The sequence below is a fragment of the Mobula hypostoma genome, chromosome 12 (genome assembly GCF_963921235.1).
Source record: "Mobula hypostoma chromosome 12, sMobHyp1.1, whole genome shotgun sequence".
NCBI classification, from domain to species: domain Eukaryota; kingdom Metazoa; phylum Chordata; class Chondrichthyes; order Myliobatiformes; family Myliobatidae; genus Mobula; species Mobula hypostoma.
This window is the reverse complement of record NC_086108.1, coordinates 88,443,080-88,466,563: the sequence shown is the minus strand read 5'-3', so window position 1 is coordinate 88,466,563 and position 23,484 is coordinate 88,443,080. Positions and strand designations below refer to the sequence as shown.

Here is a 23,484-nt window from a genome sequence, read left to right as displayed (position 1 = left end):
GGAAGCTGGGTGACATCAGATGGCAGGTGCGACATGGACATCAAAAGAAGAGTAGGGATGGCAAAAGACACCTTTACAAGAATGAAGAGTATATTGACCAATACTACACTAGGCATGACAACCCGCCTCAGAGCACTGAAATGTTACGTTTATCCAGTTATGTTATATGGCTCAGAATGTTGGACAATATCTAGTAACATGAGGAAATGAATTGTAGCAGCAGAGATGTGGTTTTTGAGGAGGATGCAAAGAATATCATGGATGAAACGAATATCTAATGAGGATGTCATGAACATTCTAATAGAACAAGGAGTTAGAATTCATGGTAATTATGGGAAAGATTGAAGGAAAGAAAGCAATTGGAAGACAAGGACAAATGATGATGGAGACAGGAGCCAGAGAACTGGAAATGAGTACCAATGAATTGATCCACTTGACCTGAAACAGGAGTGTGTGGGCCATGGCAGTCAAAGCTCAAACTGGGCACGGCACCTGACGATGATGATGATGACACAGAGTAAACAGGAAGAGAACCACCACAGTCCCCTGTGGGGCCTCAGTGCTGCTAATAGCCATGTCTGACACACAGCTCTGAAGCCACACAAACTGCGGTCTGCCAGGCAGGTAGTCCATTATCCAGGACACAATGAAAGTGTCCACCTGCATTAAATGGCGCGTTTCCCCCAGCATCGAGGGCTGTCTGGTATTGAAGGCACTGGAAAAATCAAAATAACATTCAGTGCTGCCCCTCTTAACCAAATGGGAGTATGCTCTGTTCAGCAGGTAGATGATAACATCATTGATTCCAATGTACTCCTGGTAGGCAAACTACAGGGGATTAAGGGCTGATTTGATCAGGGGTCGGAGGTGAGCCAGGACCAGCCTCTCTAGGGCCTTTAAGATGTGTGAAGTCAGGAACACTGGACGGTAGACATTCAGGAGTTTCAGTCAGCCCTTCTTGGGCACTGGGTCCACACATGATGTTTTCCACACTGTCGGGACCTTTTTCAGTCTGAGACTCAGTTTGAAAATGCGCTGGAGAACTCCACACAGTAGTGTGTCAGCTGACCTGTGGTTACAGCTGTAGCCCAGTCCTTGGTTACTTTACATGACTGACTCAGATCTATTGAAGATCTGTTGGTGCAACACTTTAATTTGTGGATTATCTTAATACACTATTTTCTACTGATTCCAATTCTGACTCCTTTATTAGCACATATTCTTCATGTTTGATCTTCAAAGATTGTCTTTCTATTAGAATTGAAAAGGTACAAGTTGTGATCCTATAATTGGATCTATTGCAGAGTTCTCCTTCTGTATCAACCTTAAGTGTCACAGAGCCTACTGAACTGTATCTTATAAGGAACTGTCTTTCCAGTACTATACCGTACACTAACTAGTACTTTTTCTTTTTGGAGTTTAGGTCAGCTTTAACCCTCAAGATAATGCACAGATCTGTGTGGTTGGGGACGGTGTTTTAAAGCTGTTGCGATTTGCTGATGGAAATCTCAAACAGACAAATTTCCAAAAGTTAGAGTTACAGAACTTCCTCACACATGCCTGGATGCCTGATGACCACATCATTGTTGGCACTGATAAGGGAAAACTTTATCTTTTCGAGTTGACAGAGCTACGCTGGGAATGCAAAATCACACTGGAGGACAGGTACAACTGGAATGATAACCCTCTTACATGTTCTCTTTATTTTCTCAATAATGTTTTATATTATTGATTACTTAAATATTTAGAAACTCTTGGAAAATCCTGGGGAGGGTCCAGAAGAGGTTTACAAGAAAGATCCTGTGAATGAAAGGGTTAATGTATAAGGAGTGTTTGATTGTTCTGAGTCTGCACTCACTGGAGTTTAGAAGCATGAGGAGGGATCTCATTGAATCCCATCAAATTCTGAAATACCAAGATAGAGTAGATGTTTGAAGGATGTTTCCATTAGTGGGAGAGTCTAGGACCAGAGGCCACAGCCTCAGAATACAAGGACGTACATCCCTTTAGAACTGAAATGAGGAGGGATTTTTTTTTTTTAGCCACAAGGTGGCGAGTCTGTGGAATTCATTGCCGCACACAGTTGTGAAGGCCAAGCCATTTGGTATCTATAAATAGGAGGTTGATTGGATTTTGATTAATAAGGGTGTCAAAGGTTACAGGGAGAAAGCAGGAGATTTGGAGCTGAGAGGGAAAATAAATCAGCTATGATCAAATGGCTGATCAAATTCGATTGGCCGAAGGCCTAATTCAGTTCCTGTGTCTTATGACCTTCCTTTTTGAATTCTTGAGATGCTTAGTGAAAGGAATGCTACTTTTTTAGGAAACATTATTAGGAATGTTAGCATCTTAAATAAATTTACTAGGTTTGAAAAACAGAAATATATCGCTTCTAGCATACTTGAGCATTCATGTGACAAATGAGTTTGCAATTAAGCTAACTGAAGACTTGCTGAGCTCTTGAGATTAACATGTAGTACATTGTGGATTATTCTCTTGCATCAAGTGTTTTAAACAATTTTTGTCAAGCCACACATTTTTAGTAGTTCAGTTTTTCTATAATGTTTAGATTCTCTAAACATTGTAGAAAATGAGATTCTCTGGTTGAAGTATTGTTTTGGAACTCTTATTGTGGAATAAACAATGGCATCTGTGTTCTTTATGTCCTACAGCCAATTGACCTCCCTTCCACCCCCTATACCCAAGGTTACAGCAATGACAGTATATTCCAAAGGCTTCTTATGCTCTCCTGCACCTGCTGTGGTGTATGTGTTTGAAAAAGGAGAGGAGAGGGATACCTTCAAGAAAACCAGAGTCTTTAAAGTAAGTTTCACACTAAATGTGACAGTAACAGATAAGTAATGCATGCTACAAATGAGTAAGGCAGCGAATAACTCCAGTATTTTATATATTTTGAAGTAATTGGAGATGTTTATACTAGTAGGGTCTAAGTTTGAAAGTCACCATGTAACTTGAAAAAGGAAATATGAGATATGTTTTCATCATTCTTGCACCAGAATCCTGCAGAGGTGTTGGATGTTCAAGGCACATTCCTTTTCATATGCAGATATCATCAACTTACATTATGGCAATAGGGAGGATAATATGATTTTCATGGTGCAGGTAGGGCTTTCAGGTTTATGCAGTGGATGCTACTCATGACAGTGATAGAGGCCAGGAGTGAAGTTCTCTGGAGCAGGGAAACAAGCTACCTACCACAACCATCCAACAAGAAGCCTGACAGGAAAAGATCTGACAGAAGAGTCACCTCCAGGACTTAGAATCCACTCACAATGGAACAATGCCGGAAGAAATCTCAAGACTCATTAGATTTGTCAGGGTGATCTTCTCATCTACATTTGTATTTCAATACTACTCCTTACACAAACATTTTACTGATAGTCACATGCTAAATAACTCCATCTACACATGCACAACTCTCCTTCCTGTACCATCTTCCATCTCACCTCACCATATATATTCTAACTATACCTCATCTTATATAATACATTATTAAAGTATATTTACGTCACCAAATACAGCCTTGAGATTCATTTTCTTGCAGGCACTTACAAGAAAATAATGAAATAGAGTTTATTGAGAAATTACACATGAACAAAGACTGACAAACAATCAATGTGAAAAAGAAGATAAATTGTGCAAATAAAGTTGACCTTCCGAAAAGATCACAATAAAAGCTGTATAACACACGCAAAATGCTGGAGGAATAAAAGATTGGTAATAGTTTTAAGGAACATTTAAGTCCATATAGGAACAGAATTTGGCCATTTGGCCCATTGAGTCTGCTCCGCCATTTCACCATGGCTAACCCATGTTTCCTCACAGCCCCAATCTCCTGCTTTCCCTCTGTATCCCTCATGCACTGAACAATCAAAAATCTATCAACATCTGCCTTAAATATATGTAAAGACTTGGCTTCCACAGCTGCCTTTGTCAATGAATTCCACCGATTCACCACTCTCTGGCTAAAGAAATTCCTCCTAATCTCCGTTCTAAAAGAATGCCCCTCTCTTTTGAGGCTGCGTTCTCTGGTCGTAGACAATCCCAGCATAGGAAATATCCTCTCCACATCCACTCTATAAAGGCCTTTCACCATTCAATAGGTTTCAATTAGGTCACCCGTCATTCTTCTAAATTCCAGTGAATTCAGGCCCAAAGCCATCAAACACTCTTCATATGACAAGCCATTTAATCCTGGAATCATTTTTGTAAATCTCCTTTGAACCCTCTCCAATTTTAATACGTCCTTTATAAGATAAGGGGTCCAAAATTGCACATAACACTCCAAGTGAGGCCTCACCAGTGCTTTCTAAAGTCTCAACATTACATCCTTCCTTTTATAGAAACATAGAAACCCTACAGCACAATCCAGGCCCTTTGGCCCACAAACTTGTGCCAAACATAAATTACTAGGCTTACCCATAGCCCTCTATTTTTCTAAGTTCCATGTACCTATCCAAAAGTCTCTTAAAAGACCCTATCGTATCCACCTCTACCACCGTTGCCGGCAGCCCATTCCACGCACTCACCACTGTCTGCGTAAAAAAACTTACCCCTGACATCTCCTCTGTACCTACTCCCCAGCACCTTAAACCTGTGTCCTCTTGTGGCAACCATTTCAGCCCTGGGAAAAAGCCTCTGACTATCCACACGATCAATGCCTCTCATCATCTTATACACCTCTATCAGGTCACCTCTCATCCTCCGTCGCTCCCAAGGAGAAAAGGATGAGTTCACACAACCTGTTTTCATAAGGCATGCTCCCCAATCCAGGGAACATCCTTGTAAATCTCCTCTGCACCTTTTCTACAGCCTCCACATCCTTCCTGTAGTGAGGCGACCAGACCTGAGCACAGTACTCCAAGTGGGGTCTGACCAGGGTCCTATATAGCTGCAACATTACCTCTCGGCTCCTAAATTCAATTCAATGATTAATGAAGGCCAATACACTGTATGCCTTCTTAACCACAGAGTCAACCTGCGCAGCTGCTTTGAGCGTCCTATGGACTCGGGCCCCAAGATCCCTCTGATCCTCCACACTGCCAAGAGTCTTACCATTAATACTATATTCTGCCTTTTATATTCTTGTCCTGTTGAAAAGAATGCTAACATTGCATTTGCCTTCCTCACCACAGATTCAACCTCCAAATGAACCTTTAAGGAATCCTGCAGAAGGACTCCCAAATCCCTTTGCACCTCAGATTTTTGTATTTTCTGTCCATTTAGAATATAGTCAACCTTTACATTTCTTCTATCAAAGTGTGTGACCGGACACTTCCCAATACTGTATTCCATCTGCCACTTCTTTGTCCATTCTCCTAATCTGTCTGTCCTTCTGTAGCCTCCCTATTTCCTCAAAACTATCTGCCCCTCCACCTATCTAATTATTGTCTGCAAACTTTGCAACAAAGCCATCAATTCTAATACCCAAGTCATTGACATATAATATAAAATCAGTCCCAACACAGACTCCTGTGGAACACCACCAGTCACCTTCAGCCAACCAAAAATGGTTCCTTTTATACCCATGCTTTGCCTACTGCCAATTGGCCACTGTTTTATCCATATTAGAATCTTTCCTGGAATACCATGGGCTTGTAGCTTGTTAAGCAGGCTCACATGTGGCACCTTGTCAAAGGTTCTGAAAATCCTAGTACACAACATCGACTGATTCTCCTTTGTCTATCCTGCTTGTTATTTCTTCGAAGAATTTCAACAGATTTGTCAGGCAAGATTTTCCCTTGAGGAAACAAAGCTGACTACGACTTATTTAACATGTACCTCCAAGTACCCCAAAGTCACATCCTTAACAATTGACTGCAATATCTTCCCAACCACTGAGGTCAAACTAACTGGCCTACAATTTCTTTTCTTCTTCCTCTTTTCCTTCTTGAAGAGTGGAGTTACATTTGCGATTTTCCAGTCAATTCCACCTCTTCTCACTCATGGAAATTGCTATCTTAAGACTTAAGGGCTGTGAGATCTGTATAGTCATTAAAATAAGGAATGTATCTGGTATACTCACTAACAAATATTCAGTATGCCCCCTTGCATTTTATCAGCTGCGCATACCCTCATTGCCATTTGTCTTGCTGCACCGACATAAAACTCTTTCTACTCCAGCTCAAAACAACAATTACCCTGTACCTCCCATTTCTACCTCCTATCCAAGATTCACAGACCTGACTCTCCAGGTAGACCCATTGTTTCTGCCTGCTCCTGCCCCACTGAACTCATGTCTGCATACCTCAACTCTGCTTTATTCCCTTTGTTTCAGTCCCTTCCTATTTACATTCATGACATTTCACGTGCTCTTGATCTTTTCAATCACTAAGTTCCTTGGATCCAATCATCTCATTTTCACTATGGATATCTAGTTCCTATACACTTTATTTCCCATCAGGATGGCCTTAATGCTCTCCTCTTCTTTTTGGATTGTTATACCTGGGTGAAGTAATGGGGGGCAAGCTCTCACTACTTATTAAGCGCTCCCAAAGGCATGTGCCTCAAGTAGCCTCTGACAACCAATTCCAGCTCCTGGCCTTCACATGTGGCTTAGCTACTAAGCTCAGTGGAACCATTTCTATTGATATAGGAAGGGACAAAGGCCCTGGTACCTTAAAACCAGTCGCTTCGGGCAGATGGGGCTCATCAGCTGAGGTTGGCAGCTCAACTCGGAGAAGGAAAACTCTGATTTCTAACCTCTGCTGCCTTGCAGCTATACCCAGTCATGGGGAAGGCTTCGGGAGTAAACCCCAAGAGAAAAATCCGGAGCTGGAGTCCCTAAGGCAGTCCTACGTTGAGTTCAATGCTGACTGGCAACTCCTGCATCACTTCTGGTACCAAACTGTATCGGTCTCTGCCATTCCTTTGGGTTTATCAGATACATGGAGAGGAGGAGTTTGCTACATGGGCAACTGCTTGCTCTCCATATTGTTCTGTCCAGGCTTGCACATCTATACAGCTAGGATTCAATAGTCATGGTCAACTCTGACCGACGGAGGCCTTAGACTTAGACTCTTTCTGGACGATAGATCCAACCAGTTCCCCTCCACCACCACTTTCCTCCATCAAGTGCAACTAGACTTCACCCTCAACAATTTCTCCTTCGGTTCCTCCCACTTCCTTCAAACCCAAGATGTAGCCATGGGCACTCACATGGTTCCCAGCTATGCCTGCCTTTTCGTCATCTATGTTCCAAGCCTACACTAACATCGCTACACAACTCTTCCTACACTACATTGCTGCTTCCTGCACCAACGCTGAGCTTGTCAATTTCATCAATTTTGCCTTCAACTTACGTGATCCATTTCTGACATATCTGTCCCCTTTCTTGATTTCTGTTGTCTCCATCTCCAGAGACAATTTATCTTCTGATATCTTTTATAAACACAGTGACTCTTACAGGCATATGGACTATATTTCTCCCCACACTGTCACTTGTAAAAATGCCATTCCCCTTTCTCAGTTCCAATGTCTCCACCACATCTGCTCTCAGGATGAGGCTTTTCATTCCAGAACAACTAAAATGTCCTCCTTCAAAGAAAGGGGCTTCCTTTCCTCCACCGTCAGTGCTGCCCTCATCCACATCTGTTCCATTTTGGACACATTGATTGGCGTGAACATTGATTTTACTGCCCCCCCCATCTTTCACACATCATCTTCTTAACTGCCAATCATGTCCCTCTGGTTTTCCTCCTCCTTCCCTTTCTTCCATGGACTTCTGTCCTCTCTTATCAGCTGCCCCCCTCTCCTGCCCTTTGCTTCTTTCACCAATCAACGCCCCAGTTATTTACTTCATCCCTCCCCCTCTCCTGGTTTCACTTGTCACCTGCACCTTGTACTCCTCCTCCCCTCCCCCACCTTCTTATTCTGATTTCTCCCCTTCCTTTCCAGTGCTGATAAAGGGTCTCGGTCCAAAACATCAACTTTTATTCTTTTCCATCAATGCTGCCTGGCTGCCAACTTCCTCCAGCATTTTGTGTGTGTTGCTTTGGATTTCCAGCATCCGCAGATTTTCTCATGTCAGCAATTATACTTGCTTTGTCCCTGCAGTTATCAGCAGATGTCTCCTACTCTCCTCCTTTCTGAGGAGGATGAGGAAACAGAGTAGGAGGATCTTCTTGGGATGCTGGGGTAAGAGGGAATTTGGAAGGGAAGCAAGTGGAAAGAAATCATTAGCTCAAGGACTGAAGAAAGAGATGTTGAGCACAGGTGTCATTATGCCTGTCACCCAACAGTATAGTCTCAGGCAGCATCAATATGGGGTTGTGTGCAATTGCGGCAGGGGTCTCCACCATTGGGTGTGTGGCTTCATGCACCCATATCGCCCCAGTGCTCTTGGATGAGAGCCATAACTGGGATGTTTTCATGGCAACAATCATGTGAACCCTGAATGCAAATTGAACCTTCCAGAGCAATTACAGCAGATGACAAGAAACATGTGGAATTCGTCTCTATGTTCTTCCAGGAGCCTTTTCTCTGGAATTGATTACCACTTCCTTACATAGGCTCAGCATCAACCCTATCCATTTGGTAAAATGCACAGCTGTATGGAGGTACAAAGGAAGACTACTTGAGGAATGTAGATATTTGTCATATGTGCACAGTTTTGTACTATAAGGGAATGCAAAGTTCCATTTGCAAGCAACTTGATGTTCTTGTAATGCAAAAGGCTGCAATGGATGAGCTCTTCTTATTGATGTTCTGTGAACAGATTTTAGCTGTAAGTGGACACAGGAAGGATACTAATGAGCATCTCATTGCCTCCAGTGGCAACAGGATTCTACAAGTTGACAATTTTCTCTTCATCATGACACTGCTGGGTTCAGGCAGCTATTACCCTGCAACTATCAAGTTCCTGAACAGGTGTGAATAACTTTATTCACCACTACTCTGAACTCATTTATAAGTTACAGATTCACTTTCAAGGATTATTTACAACTCTTGTTCTCAGTGTCATTATTTTTATTTGCTCAGTTTGCATTTTTTTCTCATAGGTTGTCAGTCTTATGTATAATTTTTCATAAATTATATTGTATTTATTTTTCTTTTCTTTAAGTGGCTGCAAGACAATGAATCTCAAGGTATATATGGTACATGCACACTTTGATAATAAATTGACTTTGAACTTTGTCAATAACAAGTAGTCACTGCAGATTTCTCTCAAACTGGAGCAGATCAAAGTTGCAACACACATCAAAGTTGCTGGTGAATGCAGCAGGCCAGGCAGCATCTCTAGGAAGAGGTACAGTCGACGTTTCGGGCTGAGACCCTTCGTCAGACCCTTCATCAATAATATGATCCGCAACATTAATCACATTGAAAAATCCTACTCAAAAATGCTTGACCAGTTTCCCAACCAATGGACATTTAAAAGGAAATGTATGTAAACATGTCCAAACAGGACCAAAATCATGCCTTATCTGGCCAATCCAATTTCTAGGCTGGTATTACTGAAAGATGCCAGAAGTTGAGTAGCAATCTTGTATCACTAGTCATAGAACAAGCATCCTTAATTATGCATATCTTGGCATCTGAGGTCTAAGGACTGAAGTATGCAGTGAAATATTGCTAAAATTTAACCAGTTAAATGTAGAATGTTTTCCAATACACAGTGTTTGTAAATTTCTGGCTAGTTGTTCAGGAAGGTAAAATGCTGAAGATCCTGAAAGCTTACGGAGTGTCAGACCATCTACTGAGAGCAATAGAGTCCAGCTATACCAAAACCATGGCGAAAGTTGTATCACCAGACAGAGAAACAGCAGTGTTCGAGCTCCTAGCTGGTGTGCTGCAAGGAGACACTCTGGCACCCTACATCTTTATAATCGTCCTTGATTACGCTCTGCGTCAAGCCAGTAAAGATCATGACAAACTTGGTTTTACCATAAAACCAGGGCAAACCAAAAGGGTCAGACCAGTTACACTCACAGATCTCGATTTTGCAGATGACATAGTCCTACTCTCTGACTAGTTGGAGGAAGCACAGCAGCTACTGACAAAAGTGGAAATAGAATGCAATAAAGTTGGACTTCACCTAAACGCTAAAAAGACAGAATACATGGCGTTTAACTGCGACGAAGGTACTCTCAAGACCGTAGAGAATGATACCATTAAGAAAGTCTTCGACTACAAGTACCGCGGGTCAAAAATGATGAGTTCAGAGAAGGACATAAAGATACAGAAGGCGCTGGCGTGGAGGGCTATGAATGACATGAAGGAAATCTGGAAATCGAACCTGACCAGAGGGCTGAAAAAGAGGATTTTTTTTTAGCAGTCATAGAGTCTATTCTCAAGTACGGATGTGAGATGTGGACACTCACCAAGACTATGTGAAAGTCTCTAGATGGTTGCTATACACGAATGCTCCGGATGGCTCTTGATGTGAGTTGGCAACAGCACATGACGAACATTGAGCTCTATAACAACTTACCGATACTCTCCACTAAAATCGAGGTGAGAAGACTGCAACTCGCGGGGCACTGTCTACGCCACCCTGAGCTACCTGCCAGCCTAGTCATCATATGGGAGCCCAAGCATGGGAGGATGAACCCTGGGTGCCCACAAGACTATGGTCAACACGCTCCTAGAAGACAGTGGCACGGCTAATGTAGATGAACTGAACACACTGATGAGGGAGAAGGAGAAGTGGAAAGTCCATCATCGTGCCCGACGCCGGCCCCCTAGACCTGAGTCAACGTAGTAGTAGTAGTGTTCAGGAAGAATCGGTTTTTGATTATAGCATTGGAGTGCAAATTTTTTTTTGTAATTAACCATGGAAAAACTCACCTCAGGGAGTTCACCATTACAAATCCCATTAATGCTGTGTACATACATCTATTGATGCTTCTGGACACATCTTCAGTGATGTTCCTGGAATCATTGGGTGCTTCAGGTCTTTCAACATCATACAACCTCCTCTAGGTGACCAAGCCAGGGTTGATCAGACCCCAGTTTGTGTCCAGATGGCTAGCTACTTATGACTCCATGGCTCCCCTCTTTTGAGCCACAGCCATCTTGAGGCCCTCTCTGCCGCATTGGTGGTACAGCGGATGGCTCTCCTCTTCCTCTCTCCCTCGATGCCCAAAATGCTGAAGGCTCTAACTAAAGAATGGGCTACGAATCCCCTACAACCAACCTCCACTGGGAGACACCTCGCTCTCCATCCAGCCTGCTGACAGTTACTGACCAGTCCTGCGTACTTGGAGAGCTTCCTTTCAAAGGCCTCTTCCAAGCTATCTTCCCATGGGACTGTCAGCTCCAGCAGCACCACTTGCTTAGTAGACTCAGACACTAGGACAATGTCTGGTTGCAGGGTGGTGGCTGCGATATGGCTGGGGAACTTCAGCTGCCCTTCGAGGTCCACCAACTGCTGCCAGTCCCTTGCAGAGGTCAGAATGCCTGCAGATGTTCTTTTGGCAGGTATTGGCTGCTCCCCAGCTCTGACAAAGGCAATGGTCTGCTTGGAGGGTCGGGACCGCTTCGCCCACTCAACTCCTGCGCTGACGGCTTCAGCGATGATCTTCAGGACCTGATCATGCCTCCACCTGTACCATCCCTCACCAAGTGCCCTTGCACAGCCACTGAGGATGTGCTCCAGGGTTTCTCGCTTGGAGCACAGTGGGCACGCAGATGACTCTGCCTTGCCCCATGTGTGCAGCAGGTTTGATGGGCTTGGAAGCACATCGTACACTGCCTGGATGAGAAATTGGATGCGGTGTGGTTCGGCTTTCCAAAGATCAGCCCAGGTCACTTTCCTCCCAACCGCATTCTCCCATCTTGTCCAAGCTCCCTGTTGCTTCATTCCCACCACCTTGCAGGCTCTCATCTCCTCCACTACTGCTCTCACCTCCTCCTGAACTAGACGACGTCTTTCCTTCCCTCTCGTGTCCATTTGGGGAGTTGGAAAGGATCCTAGCGCAGCTCGGCCTCGTGTGACCACTCCCACCAGCCTCCTGTGACGCAGCCTCGCCTCTGCCTCCTGAACAGCTTCCTCTGCCCTCCACTTCCTGCCAGTACTTACTTGGATCCCTGCTCTAGCCACCTTCGGGTCACTTGAGTCCCTATACTGTAGCACTTCTCTGGCTCTTGTTACCTTGAACTCTTCCTCCAAGGATTTGAACGGCAGTTGCAGTTTGTTGTGGTGTCCATAGAGTGTGATGCTGCTCAGGCTCTTTGGCAGCCCCAGCCATCTCCTGAGGTGGTTGCTAACCCTCCTCTCTAAGGTTTCGACTGTTGAGATCATAACTGCATAGACGAGGAGGGGCCACAGGATTCTGGGAAGAATGCCATGTTGATACAGCCAGGCTTTAAACTTCCCAGGTAGGCCAGACTTGTCCACAGATTTCAGCCAGCCATCCAACTCGGTGCAGGTTGCCTAAATGGATGTTGTGTCCCTTAAAGAGCTGTCAAAAACTTTGCCTAAGCTCTTGACTGGCTTTTCTGTGATGGTTGGGATGGCTGTGCCTGCGATGCTGAACCGGAACTTGTTCTCCACCTTCCCTTTCCTCAGCACCATCGATCTTGATTTGGCAGGTTTGAAACGCATCCGGGCCGACTCCACCAGCTTTTCGAACCCTTGCAGAATCCTCCGGCAGCCTGGGACTGATTCTGTGGTGACTGTGAGGTCATCCATGAATGCCCTGATAGGTGGTTGCCATTGAGCGGAATTCATTCTGGGCCCTCTGCACTCTGGTTCAGCAGACTTAGTGAGCATGTTCATGGCTAGGGAGAACAGTGTCACTGAGATAGAGCACCCTGTGATGATGCTGATCTCCACCTTGTGCCAGGTTGATGTAATTGCTCCTGAAGAGACCCTCATCCTGACGTTGCTGTAATAATCAGCAATAAGGTCTCTGATTCTTCTGGGGACGTGATATTTGGTCATTGTGGGCTGCACCGGCTTGTGCAGAATGGAGCCATATGCATTTGCCAGGTCGAGCCACAACACTGACAGGTTGCCCTTGTTCTCTCTGGCCTCCCTGATGAGCTGTGTCACCACACCGATGTGCTCCAGACAGCCCGGCATCCCTGAAATGCCACCCTTCAGGACTGATGTATCAATATAGGTGTTCTTTGCTAGGTAGGTGCACAGCCGGTTAGAAACTGCACTGAGGAAGATCTTCGCCTCGACACACAGCAGGGAGATGATGTGAAACTGATCTATCTGGGTGGCATTTTCCTCCTTCGGGATCCACACCCCTTCAGTCACTCTCCACTGTTCTGGGATCTTCCCCCTTCTCCAAAAGGTTCTCAGGACCTTCCACAGACGCAGCAGGAGTTTGGGGCAATTCTTGTACACTTTGTACGAGGTGTTGCTTGGTCCTGGAGCCGAGCTTGCCCTTGCTTTGCGGACGACCTCTCTGACTTCCTTTAGTTGCAGCTCTGACATGTCGAACTGCACATCCGGTTCAGGTGGGTCTATTAGGATGTCGCACTCTCCCAACTCCTGCTCTCTTTCAGGATCATTATATATCTTCTTCAGATGTTGGTCTATGTCTTCCTGTGAACAGGCCAGTTTCCCACTGCGTTTCTCCCCCAGCAATTCCTTGGTGAACTTGAAGGAGTTGACGATAAAGGCAGCACTTTTTCGGGCCCTTTCACGACACCGCCTCCGATGCCACTCTGCCCGGTGGAGGACCCTGATCTTCTTTCGTATTGTGCACATCAGCTGGGCCAAGCCAATCTGCTCCTCTTCTCCTGCCTCCTTGTATTGGGACTTCAGCGCTTTCATCTCCTGCCTGATGTTGTGGATCCTCAATGCTCTTTGGTTCTTTGAGTAAGATATTTTGGAGCCTTCCTTCTCCTCTTCGAACCGTTCAGCTGCGATACTGACAATAATTGTTGTCATGGCTTGCAGCTTCCTATCAACACCTCCCTTCGCCGTTGCCTCCAGAATTTGGTTAACATCTTCATCAAACTGCTTCCACAGTGAAGTCATGTTAGCTGCAGGCCATTTGATCCGCCTCCTGTTAGACTTCATGTTCGAGGGATTAGTTTGCAACACTTGGAGGTTCCAGGCACTATGGAGTGACTCTGGGCCTGGCCCCTCCTTCGTCTCACCAGGTTGGACACCTGTGTGTTGTGCTGCTCCTGCTCCCGCCAAACGCTTCATCCTCGCTTGGTGGATCTTCAAGCCGCGATCGTTCTTGCAGATTTTGCCACATGCACACTGCTTCCTCATCGTCGTTTGTTTATTGCCTGGGTCTGATGTCGTTGTGTCCATCTGACTGGGGTGCTCATCCGACCCCCCCCCCACCCCCTCAGGCACCCCTGGGGGTATCTTTTCCTTAGATTGATATAGGGATCAAATGGACAATCCTCATCTCCTTGCATGAATCAGATTGGCAAAGCAATTCAGTCTTAAATTTCCCCAGAATATTAAAGATAATGAATTCCTTTTCTGTTTAGCAATGTCGTATGAGATACTTCTCATATTAATATTTAATCATATGAGGGATCAGGCCCCCCATTCCCTGCCTCACGGTTCAACAATGATGTCAACTTGTGGACTAAAATCTTTGTTTCTTTCAGATTCCACAAGATCCATTCAGCACAGATCCAACCCAAGCAGAACAACAAGAAATTTTAACTCTGTGTCTTAGCCCTTCAGAAGAGACTCTAATTGCCGGCACCAATAAGAATCAGCTGTATAGTCTCACATTATCTTATGGAGAAATGAGCAAGGTAAGCTGCTCAAGAATAACAAGCAATCAGAAATATACAGAACAGAATTAAATCTAAATATAATATATACAATATATACATATACATACCAAAAGTGGTAATTTAATGACCATACAACATAAAACATAGAAAAGAGAACATTATAGCACCATACAAACCCATTGGCCCACAATGTTGTTCAATCCTTTAATGTACTCCAAGATCAATCTAACCTTACTCTCCCACGTAGCCCTTTACTTTTTTTTCATCCATTTGCCTACCTAGGAGTTTTTAAAATGGTTCTAATGTATCTGCCTCTGCCACCACTCCAGATAGTGCATTCCATGCACCTACCACTCTGCATAAAAAAAACTACCTCAACATCCTCCCTAAAATTTCTCCAAACACGTTAAAGTTTTATGCCCCCTTGTATTAGCCATTTCCACCTTGGGAAAAGTCTTTGGCTATCCACTTTATCTATGCCTGTTATCTCTCTGAAGTCATCACACATCTTCCTTCTCTCTAAAGAGAAAAGCCCTAGCTCTCTCAATCTACCCTCATAAGACATGCTCTCTAATCCAGGCATCATCCTGGTAAATCTCCTCTGCACCTTCTCTAAAACTTCCACATCCTTCCTATAATGAGACAACCAGAAATGAACAGAATACTCCACGTGCGATCTAACCAGTGTTTTATACAGCTACAACATTATCTTGCAGCTCTTGAACTCAACACACAGCTAATGAAGGCCAACATACTATTCACCTTCTTAACCATCTTATCAACTTCTACTGCAACTTTGAGGGATTTATGGATATGAACCCCAAGGTCCCCCTGTTCCTTCACACTGCTAAGAATCCTGCCATTATCCCTGTATTCTCCATTCAAGTTCAAATTTCCAAAGTGAATCACTTCACAATTTCCCGGATTTAAGTTATAAACATTTGCCCAACAGTGGTATTTCACTGCATTATCAACATAGACAGAGAGATATTTTATTGATCCCAAAGGAAATTAGCGTCACGGTAGCATTACAGGTAGCACAGATATACAAATATTAGAAGAGAAGTAAGAAAGAATAAAAAATAAGTTACCTCAAATAGTCTAACAGGAGGGGGTCACCACTTCCCTGGCTATCAGTTAACTCATTATAGAGCCTAATGGCTAAGGCTAAGAATAACCCCATATAGCACTCGTTGGAGCAGTGCAGTTGTCTTAGTCTATCACTAAAAGTGTTCCTCTGTTTAGTCAAGGTGGTATGTAGAGGGTGAGAAACATTGTCCAGAATTGCCAGGATTTTCTGGAGGGTGCTTTGTTCTACCACAGTCTTTAGTGTGTCTAGCTTGACTCCAATAACAGAGCCAGCCTTTCTAATCAGTTTATTGATTTTGTTGGCATCACCGGTGTTGATGCCATTCCCCCAGCACACCACTGCATAGGAGATTGTACTGGCAACAACAGTGTGGTAGAACATGTGAAGGAGAGCCCTGCATACATTCCGTCTGTTTGGAAGCTGATGTTTCTGTATTCTACTTAACAGCATATTTAAAAGCATATTTTATGACATTTTAACAGGGAGAAATACCACAATTTGAAATACTCTCACAATCCTTCCACTCCAACGTAATCACGGGTCTGGATGTTTGCATTCGAAAACCTCTCCTTGTCACCAGCTCTATAGATCGATCTGTTCGCTTGTGGAACTATGAAAATAAGTATGAAGTTTAAAATATGAATATATAGAGAATAATATACGGCTTTACTTATTTCAGTGACCATCCTATTGTCGCAAATATCTAAAAAAATGTAGACCACTCAGTATGTAAATTAAGAGTAATAATTTTCTTTTGAGCATTTTACAGGCCACTCTACCCTATGCTTTCTATTTCTTTTAACCGTTCTAAGGATTTTGCACACTAAACATAGCAGAAATATAAAACATACATGGATTATTTGCCCTCTTTGAGTTTATGTGCAATTAAAGTGAAGTAAGGTCATTCAGACAAGAGCTTGGAAGGTAAATGTAGGTGTGGGATGGGTTGGTAAAGAAGCTCAGAGAGAAGATATCTACAAGCAGATGGACAATAGTACAAAAAGTAGAGAGAATTACAAGAGAATCGATCAGAAGAATGATTTGTATATGAACAATGATTATTCTGGGGGGTTTGGACAAGGAAGTGATATTACAGGGAGTACCTGTTAAGGAAATGCTAAAGGATGGGGGAGAAGCTGACAGCAATGTAGGTGGATGCTTCCCTGGTATCATGGACTCTTGACTACCTGACTGGCAGACCACAGTATGTGTGCTTGCAACACTGTGCGTCCGATAGAGTGATCAGCAGCACTGGGGCTCCACAGGGGACTGTCTTGTCTCCCGTTCTCTTCACCATTTACACCTCAGACTTCAACTACTGCACAGAGTCTTGTCATCTTAGAAAGTTTTCGGATGACTGCCATAGTTGGATGCATCAGCAAGGGAGATGATGTTTATTCTCATATTAATCCTTTTTGTGATAAATGTCTGGGGCAGATAGCCTCTTTAATTCATATGTTTTGGTCTTGTCCTACTCTGGAAACTTTTTGGAGAGACATTTTTAATATTATCTCCAAGGTATTGAATATAGATATCTCTCCTCACCCTATTACTGCTATCTTTGGACTACCTAAAATTTCCAGTAATCTTTCTCCTTCAGCCCGTAGAATGATTGCATTTCTTACTTTAATGGCGAAAAGATGTATCTTACAACATTGGAAAGAGCTTAATGCTCCAACTACCTTTTTTTGGTTTTCTCAGACGATATTATGCTTGAATTTGGAGAAAATTAGAAGCAATCTTTATGATTCCTCACTTAAATTTGAACAGACCTGGAGATTTTTTATTCAATATTTTCATTTAATGTAATTTTTTTTTCTCCTCTTTTTTTTGCTCCATATTTATATACCCTTCTTGTTTTTTTTTTACTGTTTTTAATGGAGGTCGGGATTGAGGACGTGATTTTAAGTTTTTTAACTCTGCTTGGTTCCAAGTTAGACCATTGCTTTGCTTTGCTTTTAGTTAGTTGCACAGTGGGTTTTTTTTCTTTTTCTTTATTGATATATATATATATAAATTAGTATACTATTATGTTACCTTAGTAAGTTATGTTTAAATTACATTGTTTGTATCATTTTTTTTGTATTAATATCTCCTGTAATTTTATTATATTCTAACAGTGTATTAGTGCCTATATGGCTTACCTTTTTGTATACTTATTCAATAAAAAGATTTAAAAAGAAAGAAAGCAAGGGAGATGATGTTGAGTATAGGGCTATGGTAGGAAACTTTGTCACATGATGTGAGCAGAATTATCTGCAGCTTAATGTGAAAAAGACTAAGAAGCTAAAGACCAGGAGGTCAGTGTGGACGTGGTGGACGATTACAAGTACCTGGGGATAACGAATTGACAATAAACTGGACTGGTCAAAGAACACTGAGGCTGTCTACAAGAAGGGTCAGAGCCGTCTCTATTTCCTGAGGAGACTGAGGTCCTTTAACATCTGCCGGATGATGCTGAGGATGTTCTACGAGTCTGTGGTGGCCAGTGCTATCATGTTTGCTGGGGCAGCAGGCTGAGGGTAGCAGACACCAACAGAATCAACAAACTCATTTGTAAGGCCAGTGATGTTGTGGGGATGGAACTGGACTCTCTCACGGTGGTGTCTGAAAAGAGGATGCTGTCTAAGTTGCATGCTATCTTGGTCAATGTCTCCCATCCACTACATAATGTACTGGGTGGGCACAGGAGTACATTCAGCCAGAGACTCATTCCACCAAGATGCAGCACAGAGCATCATAGGAAGTCATTCTTGCCTGTGGCCATCAAACTTTACAACTCCTCCCTTGGAGGGTCAGACACCCTGAGCCAATAGGCTGGTCCTGGATTTATTTCATAATTTACTGGCATAATTTACATATTACTATTTAACTATTTATGTTCTATTACTATTTATTATTTATGGTGCAACTGTAACGAAAACCAATTTCCCCCTGGGATCAATAAAGTATGACTATGACTATTATAATACACAGAAGACTTTGGGGGTGGTGTGGCATGCTATGGAACTGAAAGCTGGGAAAATCACACAAACAAGACCTTAGCAGGAAGAAGCTGGAACCTCCATATTCCCCTTCAATGTGACGGGTCTTCCCCGGGTTACAGGCACGTTTAGAGTTTGAGACCTCTGCCTTAACACGCCCATCTTAGTGCAAATGACTTCGAGATAAATATTACTTGCTGTCTGATATCTCCCTGCATGACTAGTAGTGCTGGCACATGGAAATCTCACATGGTAAATGTCAGTACAAAAACCTGCCTTCAAGCTGTGAGCTGCACCTGCTCCTATTTCTTGTGTTTATGCTACAATGTGGAACTAAAATATGGTACTGGAATACTAAATACACCACTGTGTTTAGTATTCCAGTTTGAATAAAATTCTCTTTGGTATTGAATAAAACTATGTAATAAAATTTATAGACTTCGTCTGGAATAAAACAATCCATTGTTTAATATACTGTGAGCTAAATACCGTTATCACATGATTAGGTCTGGGTGAACTCCTTCTCAGTATTTTTTAAATAATTATTTTTATTTGTGTTTATTCTTTCTTCTAGTGCTTTGGAGCTTTATAAGGAGTTCCAGGAAGAGGCATACAGTGTTGCTTTGCACCCATCTGGTCTGTTTATTCTTGTTGGATTTTCTGACAAGCTACGGCTTATGAATCTTCTAATTGATGATATCCGATCTTTCAAAGAATTCACAATTCGCAGCTGTCGAGAGGTCTGTATCCTATTGATGATGTTGTTAGAATAAAGTATGATATTAAAGATAATTTCTAACAAGTTATCTGTTTCCAACTTGTCTCAAAAGATCAATTCAATACAAAAAAATGGGATGGCTGAACAAGACAGATTTGTTTTTATTATAAGACTTGAACTTCCTTGGTCTTTTTTAATGATAAAATTAAAATCTGTGACTATTGTAATCTGTGTTTTTATACCATCATTTCTACCACTCAATTCTTACCCTAATTTCAAGAATCACAAAACTCAAACAATATGCTGTCAACTAATTAACAAGAGTGATTTTAAGTAGCTTTGGTATATTCTGAATTAATTTTAATTAAGATCAGAACTGTACATAGCACCAAGTGTGACTTCACCAATGTTTTCATAGCTGCAACATGACATCCTAGTCAAATCACTTGCATTGATATTTCATTATTTAGTGACGTATTTATTTCATTTCAAAAATAAAATTGCCCAGACATTTGCGATGCCTATTTTTCTCTCATCATTGTTGGTTTCCCATAAGTACAGGAAAACATTGACTGCCGGTATACCCAGAAGGGATCCCCTTAAAACCCTGGACCCTTTGCTGGAAAGGAAACATTTCCACTCCCTCAATTTGCAGATGGTTCAAGATAATGTGAAAATTCCATCATAGTGAGCATTACATTTCTGGGAAGACAGCTTTGTTCTGAGGGAATCCACATTGCCAGACAATTTTAGTGGCCAGTACTAAAGTGATGGATTCCAGGAGTCCAGGGTTATTCACCTTTTCCTTGGATCCTCACATTAATTTGCTCAATAATGAAAGTAGTTGAACGTAGAATCAACAGGAGCCTTCGAGGTGCCAGGATAGTATGAAAAATATCATTGTTCTTTTCACAGTAAAATTTTATTGCCTGAAGTGATTCAGGGCAGATGCTGTGATTCATTCAGAATGCCACACTGTGCTGTGCTAACCAAGTTCTTGAGGATATATCATGCGGGCAATAAATGTCTATCCTTCTTTCACAACCCAGATCATAACAAATAAATGAAATTAATAACTCGAATCATTTTGTCATTTGTAATCTACTGTACTGTTATTGTCATGGAACTTAATTTTTTCTGCTTTTTTTTAGTGTTCCTTCAGTCATGGTGGACACCTATTTGCTGTTGTAAATGGAAATGTTATTCATATTTATTCTACAACCACATTTGAAAACCTGATTAATCTTAAAGGCCATAATGGAAAGGTGAGAATTGGGGCAATTATAGAATCTAGTAATTTTATTGATTTATGATCTTCTGTGGCTGCTGCCATGAAGATTTATGGATCTTTTAAACATGGTACATTTGTGAGACTTGGGAAATGCAATTCAGTATCAGTAAGTAGGGTTAAATCCAAATGAATATGATATTCCTCTGCTCTGCAAAAATAATATGGTTTACAATAGATTAATAAACCACCAAGGGTAATTTCAGATTATGGACTCTCAGGTGGATATATACAATTAGACATATGTAAACTTTCATGTGAACGAATAAGGGCATTAAAAGTTATAGTTATTTCATTCAGTATACACATATTAAAATTATGTTGATAATGGTTATAGAAAAGGATATTAAGGATAATAATAGGAGCGATAAAGTAGATTTTAAATAGAAACAAAAACAAGTTATATTTACTATTGCTGCATATTTAGCTGCAATGTAATCACGGAAACAGAAAATTGAGGTGATGACTAACATTTCATCCATATTGAACAGTCCGAGAAACTACTCAGTTTCAATAAAATTGAGACATAGAGCCCAAGCACATAAAGCCTTGGAGTGCACATCTCACTTGGTCCCTTAGCATCACCTCTTTAGTGAAGAAAGCTCAGCAGTGTTCTGGCATTCTGAGGAAATTAAGACAGGTGAAGCCTCCCCAACCCCGTTCTAACCACATTCTACCAGAGCACCACTGACAGTGTCCTGACCAGCTGCTATGGGAATTGCAAGGTATCTGACCGTAGACCCTACAATGGATTGTGAGGACTGCTGAGAGAGTCATCAGGGTCTCCTTCTCCACTCCATCCAGGGCATATGTACATCAGAAACATTGCATTCACAGAACCCTCAGCATTGTCAAGGACATCTCCCATCCGTCCCACAATCTCTTTAACCTCCTACCATCAGATAGAAGGTACTGTAGTATAAGAACAAGGACTGTTGTCTGGATAACAGCTTCTTTTCCCAGAATGTGAGACTTCTAAACACCTTGCTACCACCCAGTAAACATTATTTATGACGGCACCAGTAACTGTAATACTGTTGTTTATTTAACTCTATGTTGTACATGCACTTTATGTCAAATTGTACATCTACAGAATACTTTATTTATTTATTAATATTATTGTGTTAATTTTATTTTATGTGCTATATCTGATACTTGTACTGTGTTTTACACCTTGGTCCCTGAAAAACATTATTTCATTTAGCTCTATACATGTGTATGGATGAATGAAAATAAACTTGAAGTTGAACCTGAACTTGAAAAACATCCTTTAATGACATTTGAAATATCAAAAAAGTAGATATTTTAAGTGATATTAAATTCCTTTGTATTTTCTGCTAACCAAACTGCTCCTGTCTCAAGATTTATTCTTTATTAACTGGCTGTGCAACATTGATTATTTTAAATTTTCTACTGCCCTTACTCACTCAAGCCTACCCCCATGTGAATTTGCATTCTGTGCTTCCATCAAAAGCAGTCTGCAGTGGTGACCCTGAGCTCCCAGTCACCTATCATTTTATTGCTCTATCCCTCTCCCACTTTGACCTACGAGGGTGATTGATAAGTTTGTGGCCTAAGGTAGAAGGAGTCAATTTTAGAAAACCTAGCATATTTATTTTTCAACATAGTCCCCTCCTACATGTACACACTTAGTCCAGCGGTTGTGGAGCATACGGATCCCCTCTTTGTAGAAGTGGTCCACAGCAGCGGTGATTATTAAGTTTGTGGCCTGAGGTAGAAGGAGATGAGTTATACAGCTCTCGTTACATGCACGTGCAGTTCAACACTTTGAATGAAAATTCAGAATGTTTGAAGTTAATAACTCATCTCCAGCTACCTTAGGCCACGAACTTATCAATCACGTCTGCTGTGGACCACTTCTAGAGGTCCAAGACGCTGACTTCTACAAAGAAGGGATCTGTATGCTCCACCACCACTGGACTAAGTGTGTAAATCTAGGAAAAATAGATGTGCTAGGTTTTCTAAAATTGACTCCTTCTACCTTAGGCCACGAACTTATCAATCACCCCTCGTATTGGAAAAAGAGAACGGTCTGCAGCGGTATTTTATTTGAAGCAAGGAAGGCGGCGAGGCTGTAGCGTATTGGGTAGTTCATGACAGCTGAGATCGGCCCCGTGGTTTGTTCATCCTGCAGCATGTGAGAAATCAGGGATACTTCCAGTGTCCCTGACGACTATGTGTGCAGGAAATGTGTCCAGCTGCGGCTTCTGGCAGACCACATTGAGCAGCTGGAGCTGCGACTGGATTCATACTGGAGCATCCGCGATGCTGAGAAAGTCGTGAATAGCACGTTCAGTGAGTTGGCCACACCACAGGTAAAGACTACACAGGCAGAAAGGGAATGGGTGGCCACAAGACAGCGTAGCAGTAGGCAGGTAGTGCAGGAGTCCTCTGAGGTCATCTCCCTCCTAAACAGATATACTGTTTTGGATACTGTTGGGGGAGATGTCTCATCAGGGGAAGGCAGCAGCAGCCGAGTTCACGGCACCATGGCTGGCTCTGCGGCACAGGAGGGAAGGAAAAGGAGTGGGAGAGCTATAGTGATAGGGGATTCAATTGTAAGGGGAATAGATAGGCGTTTCTGCGGCCGCAAACGAGACTCCAGGAGGGTATGTTGCCTCCCTGGTGCAAGGGTCAAGGATGTCACTGAGTGGCTACAGGACATTCTGGAGTGGGAGGGTGAACAGCCAGTGGT

At 42.4% G+C, this 23,484-nt stretch overlaps 2 protein-coding genes across 2 annotated transcripts in view; one reads left to right on the top strand and one right to left on the bottom strand.

Moving 5' to 3' along the window:
• cfap57 (cilia and flagella associated protein 57) overlaps window positions 1-23,484 on the top strand; it is a 92,108-nt gene that overhangs the window by 10,823 nt on the left and 57,801 nt on the right. The window contains exons 3-8 of the mRNA XM_063065027.1: window positions 1,424-1,665; window positions 2,673-2,823; window positions 14,554-14,706; window positions 16,261-16,400; window positions 19,337-19,502; window positions 20,632-20,745. Of these exons, the coding sequence (XP_062921097.1) occupies window positions 1,424-1,665; window positions 2,673-2,823; window positions 14,554-14,706; window positions 16,261-16,400; window positions 19,337-19,502; window positions 20,632-20,745 (966 nt within the window). The remainder of the gene's footprint in view (window positions 1-1,423; window positions 1,666-2,672; window positions 2,824-14,553; window positions 14,707-16,260; window positions 16,401-19,336; window positions 19,503-20,631; window positions 20,746-23,484) is intronic.
• Window positions 11,009-13,981, bottom strand: LOC134355237 (uncharacterized; the record flags this gene model as incomplete). Its single annotated transcript, XM_063065026.1, is given in 1 exon segment — window positions 11,009-13,981. A coding segment is annotated over 1 exon segment (2,952 nt), but the record flags the coding sequence as incomplete, so codon positions are not given.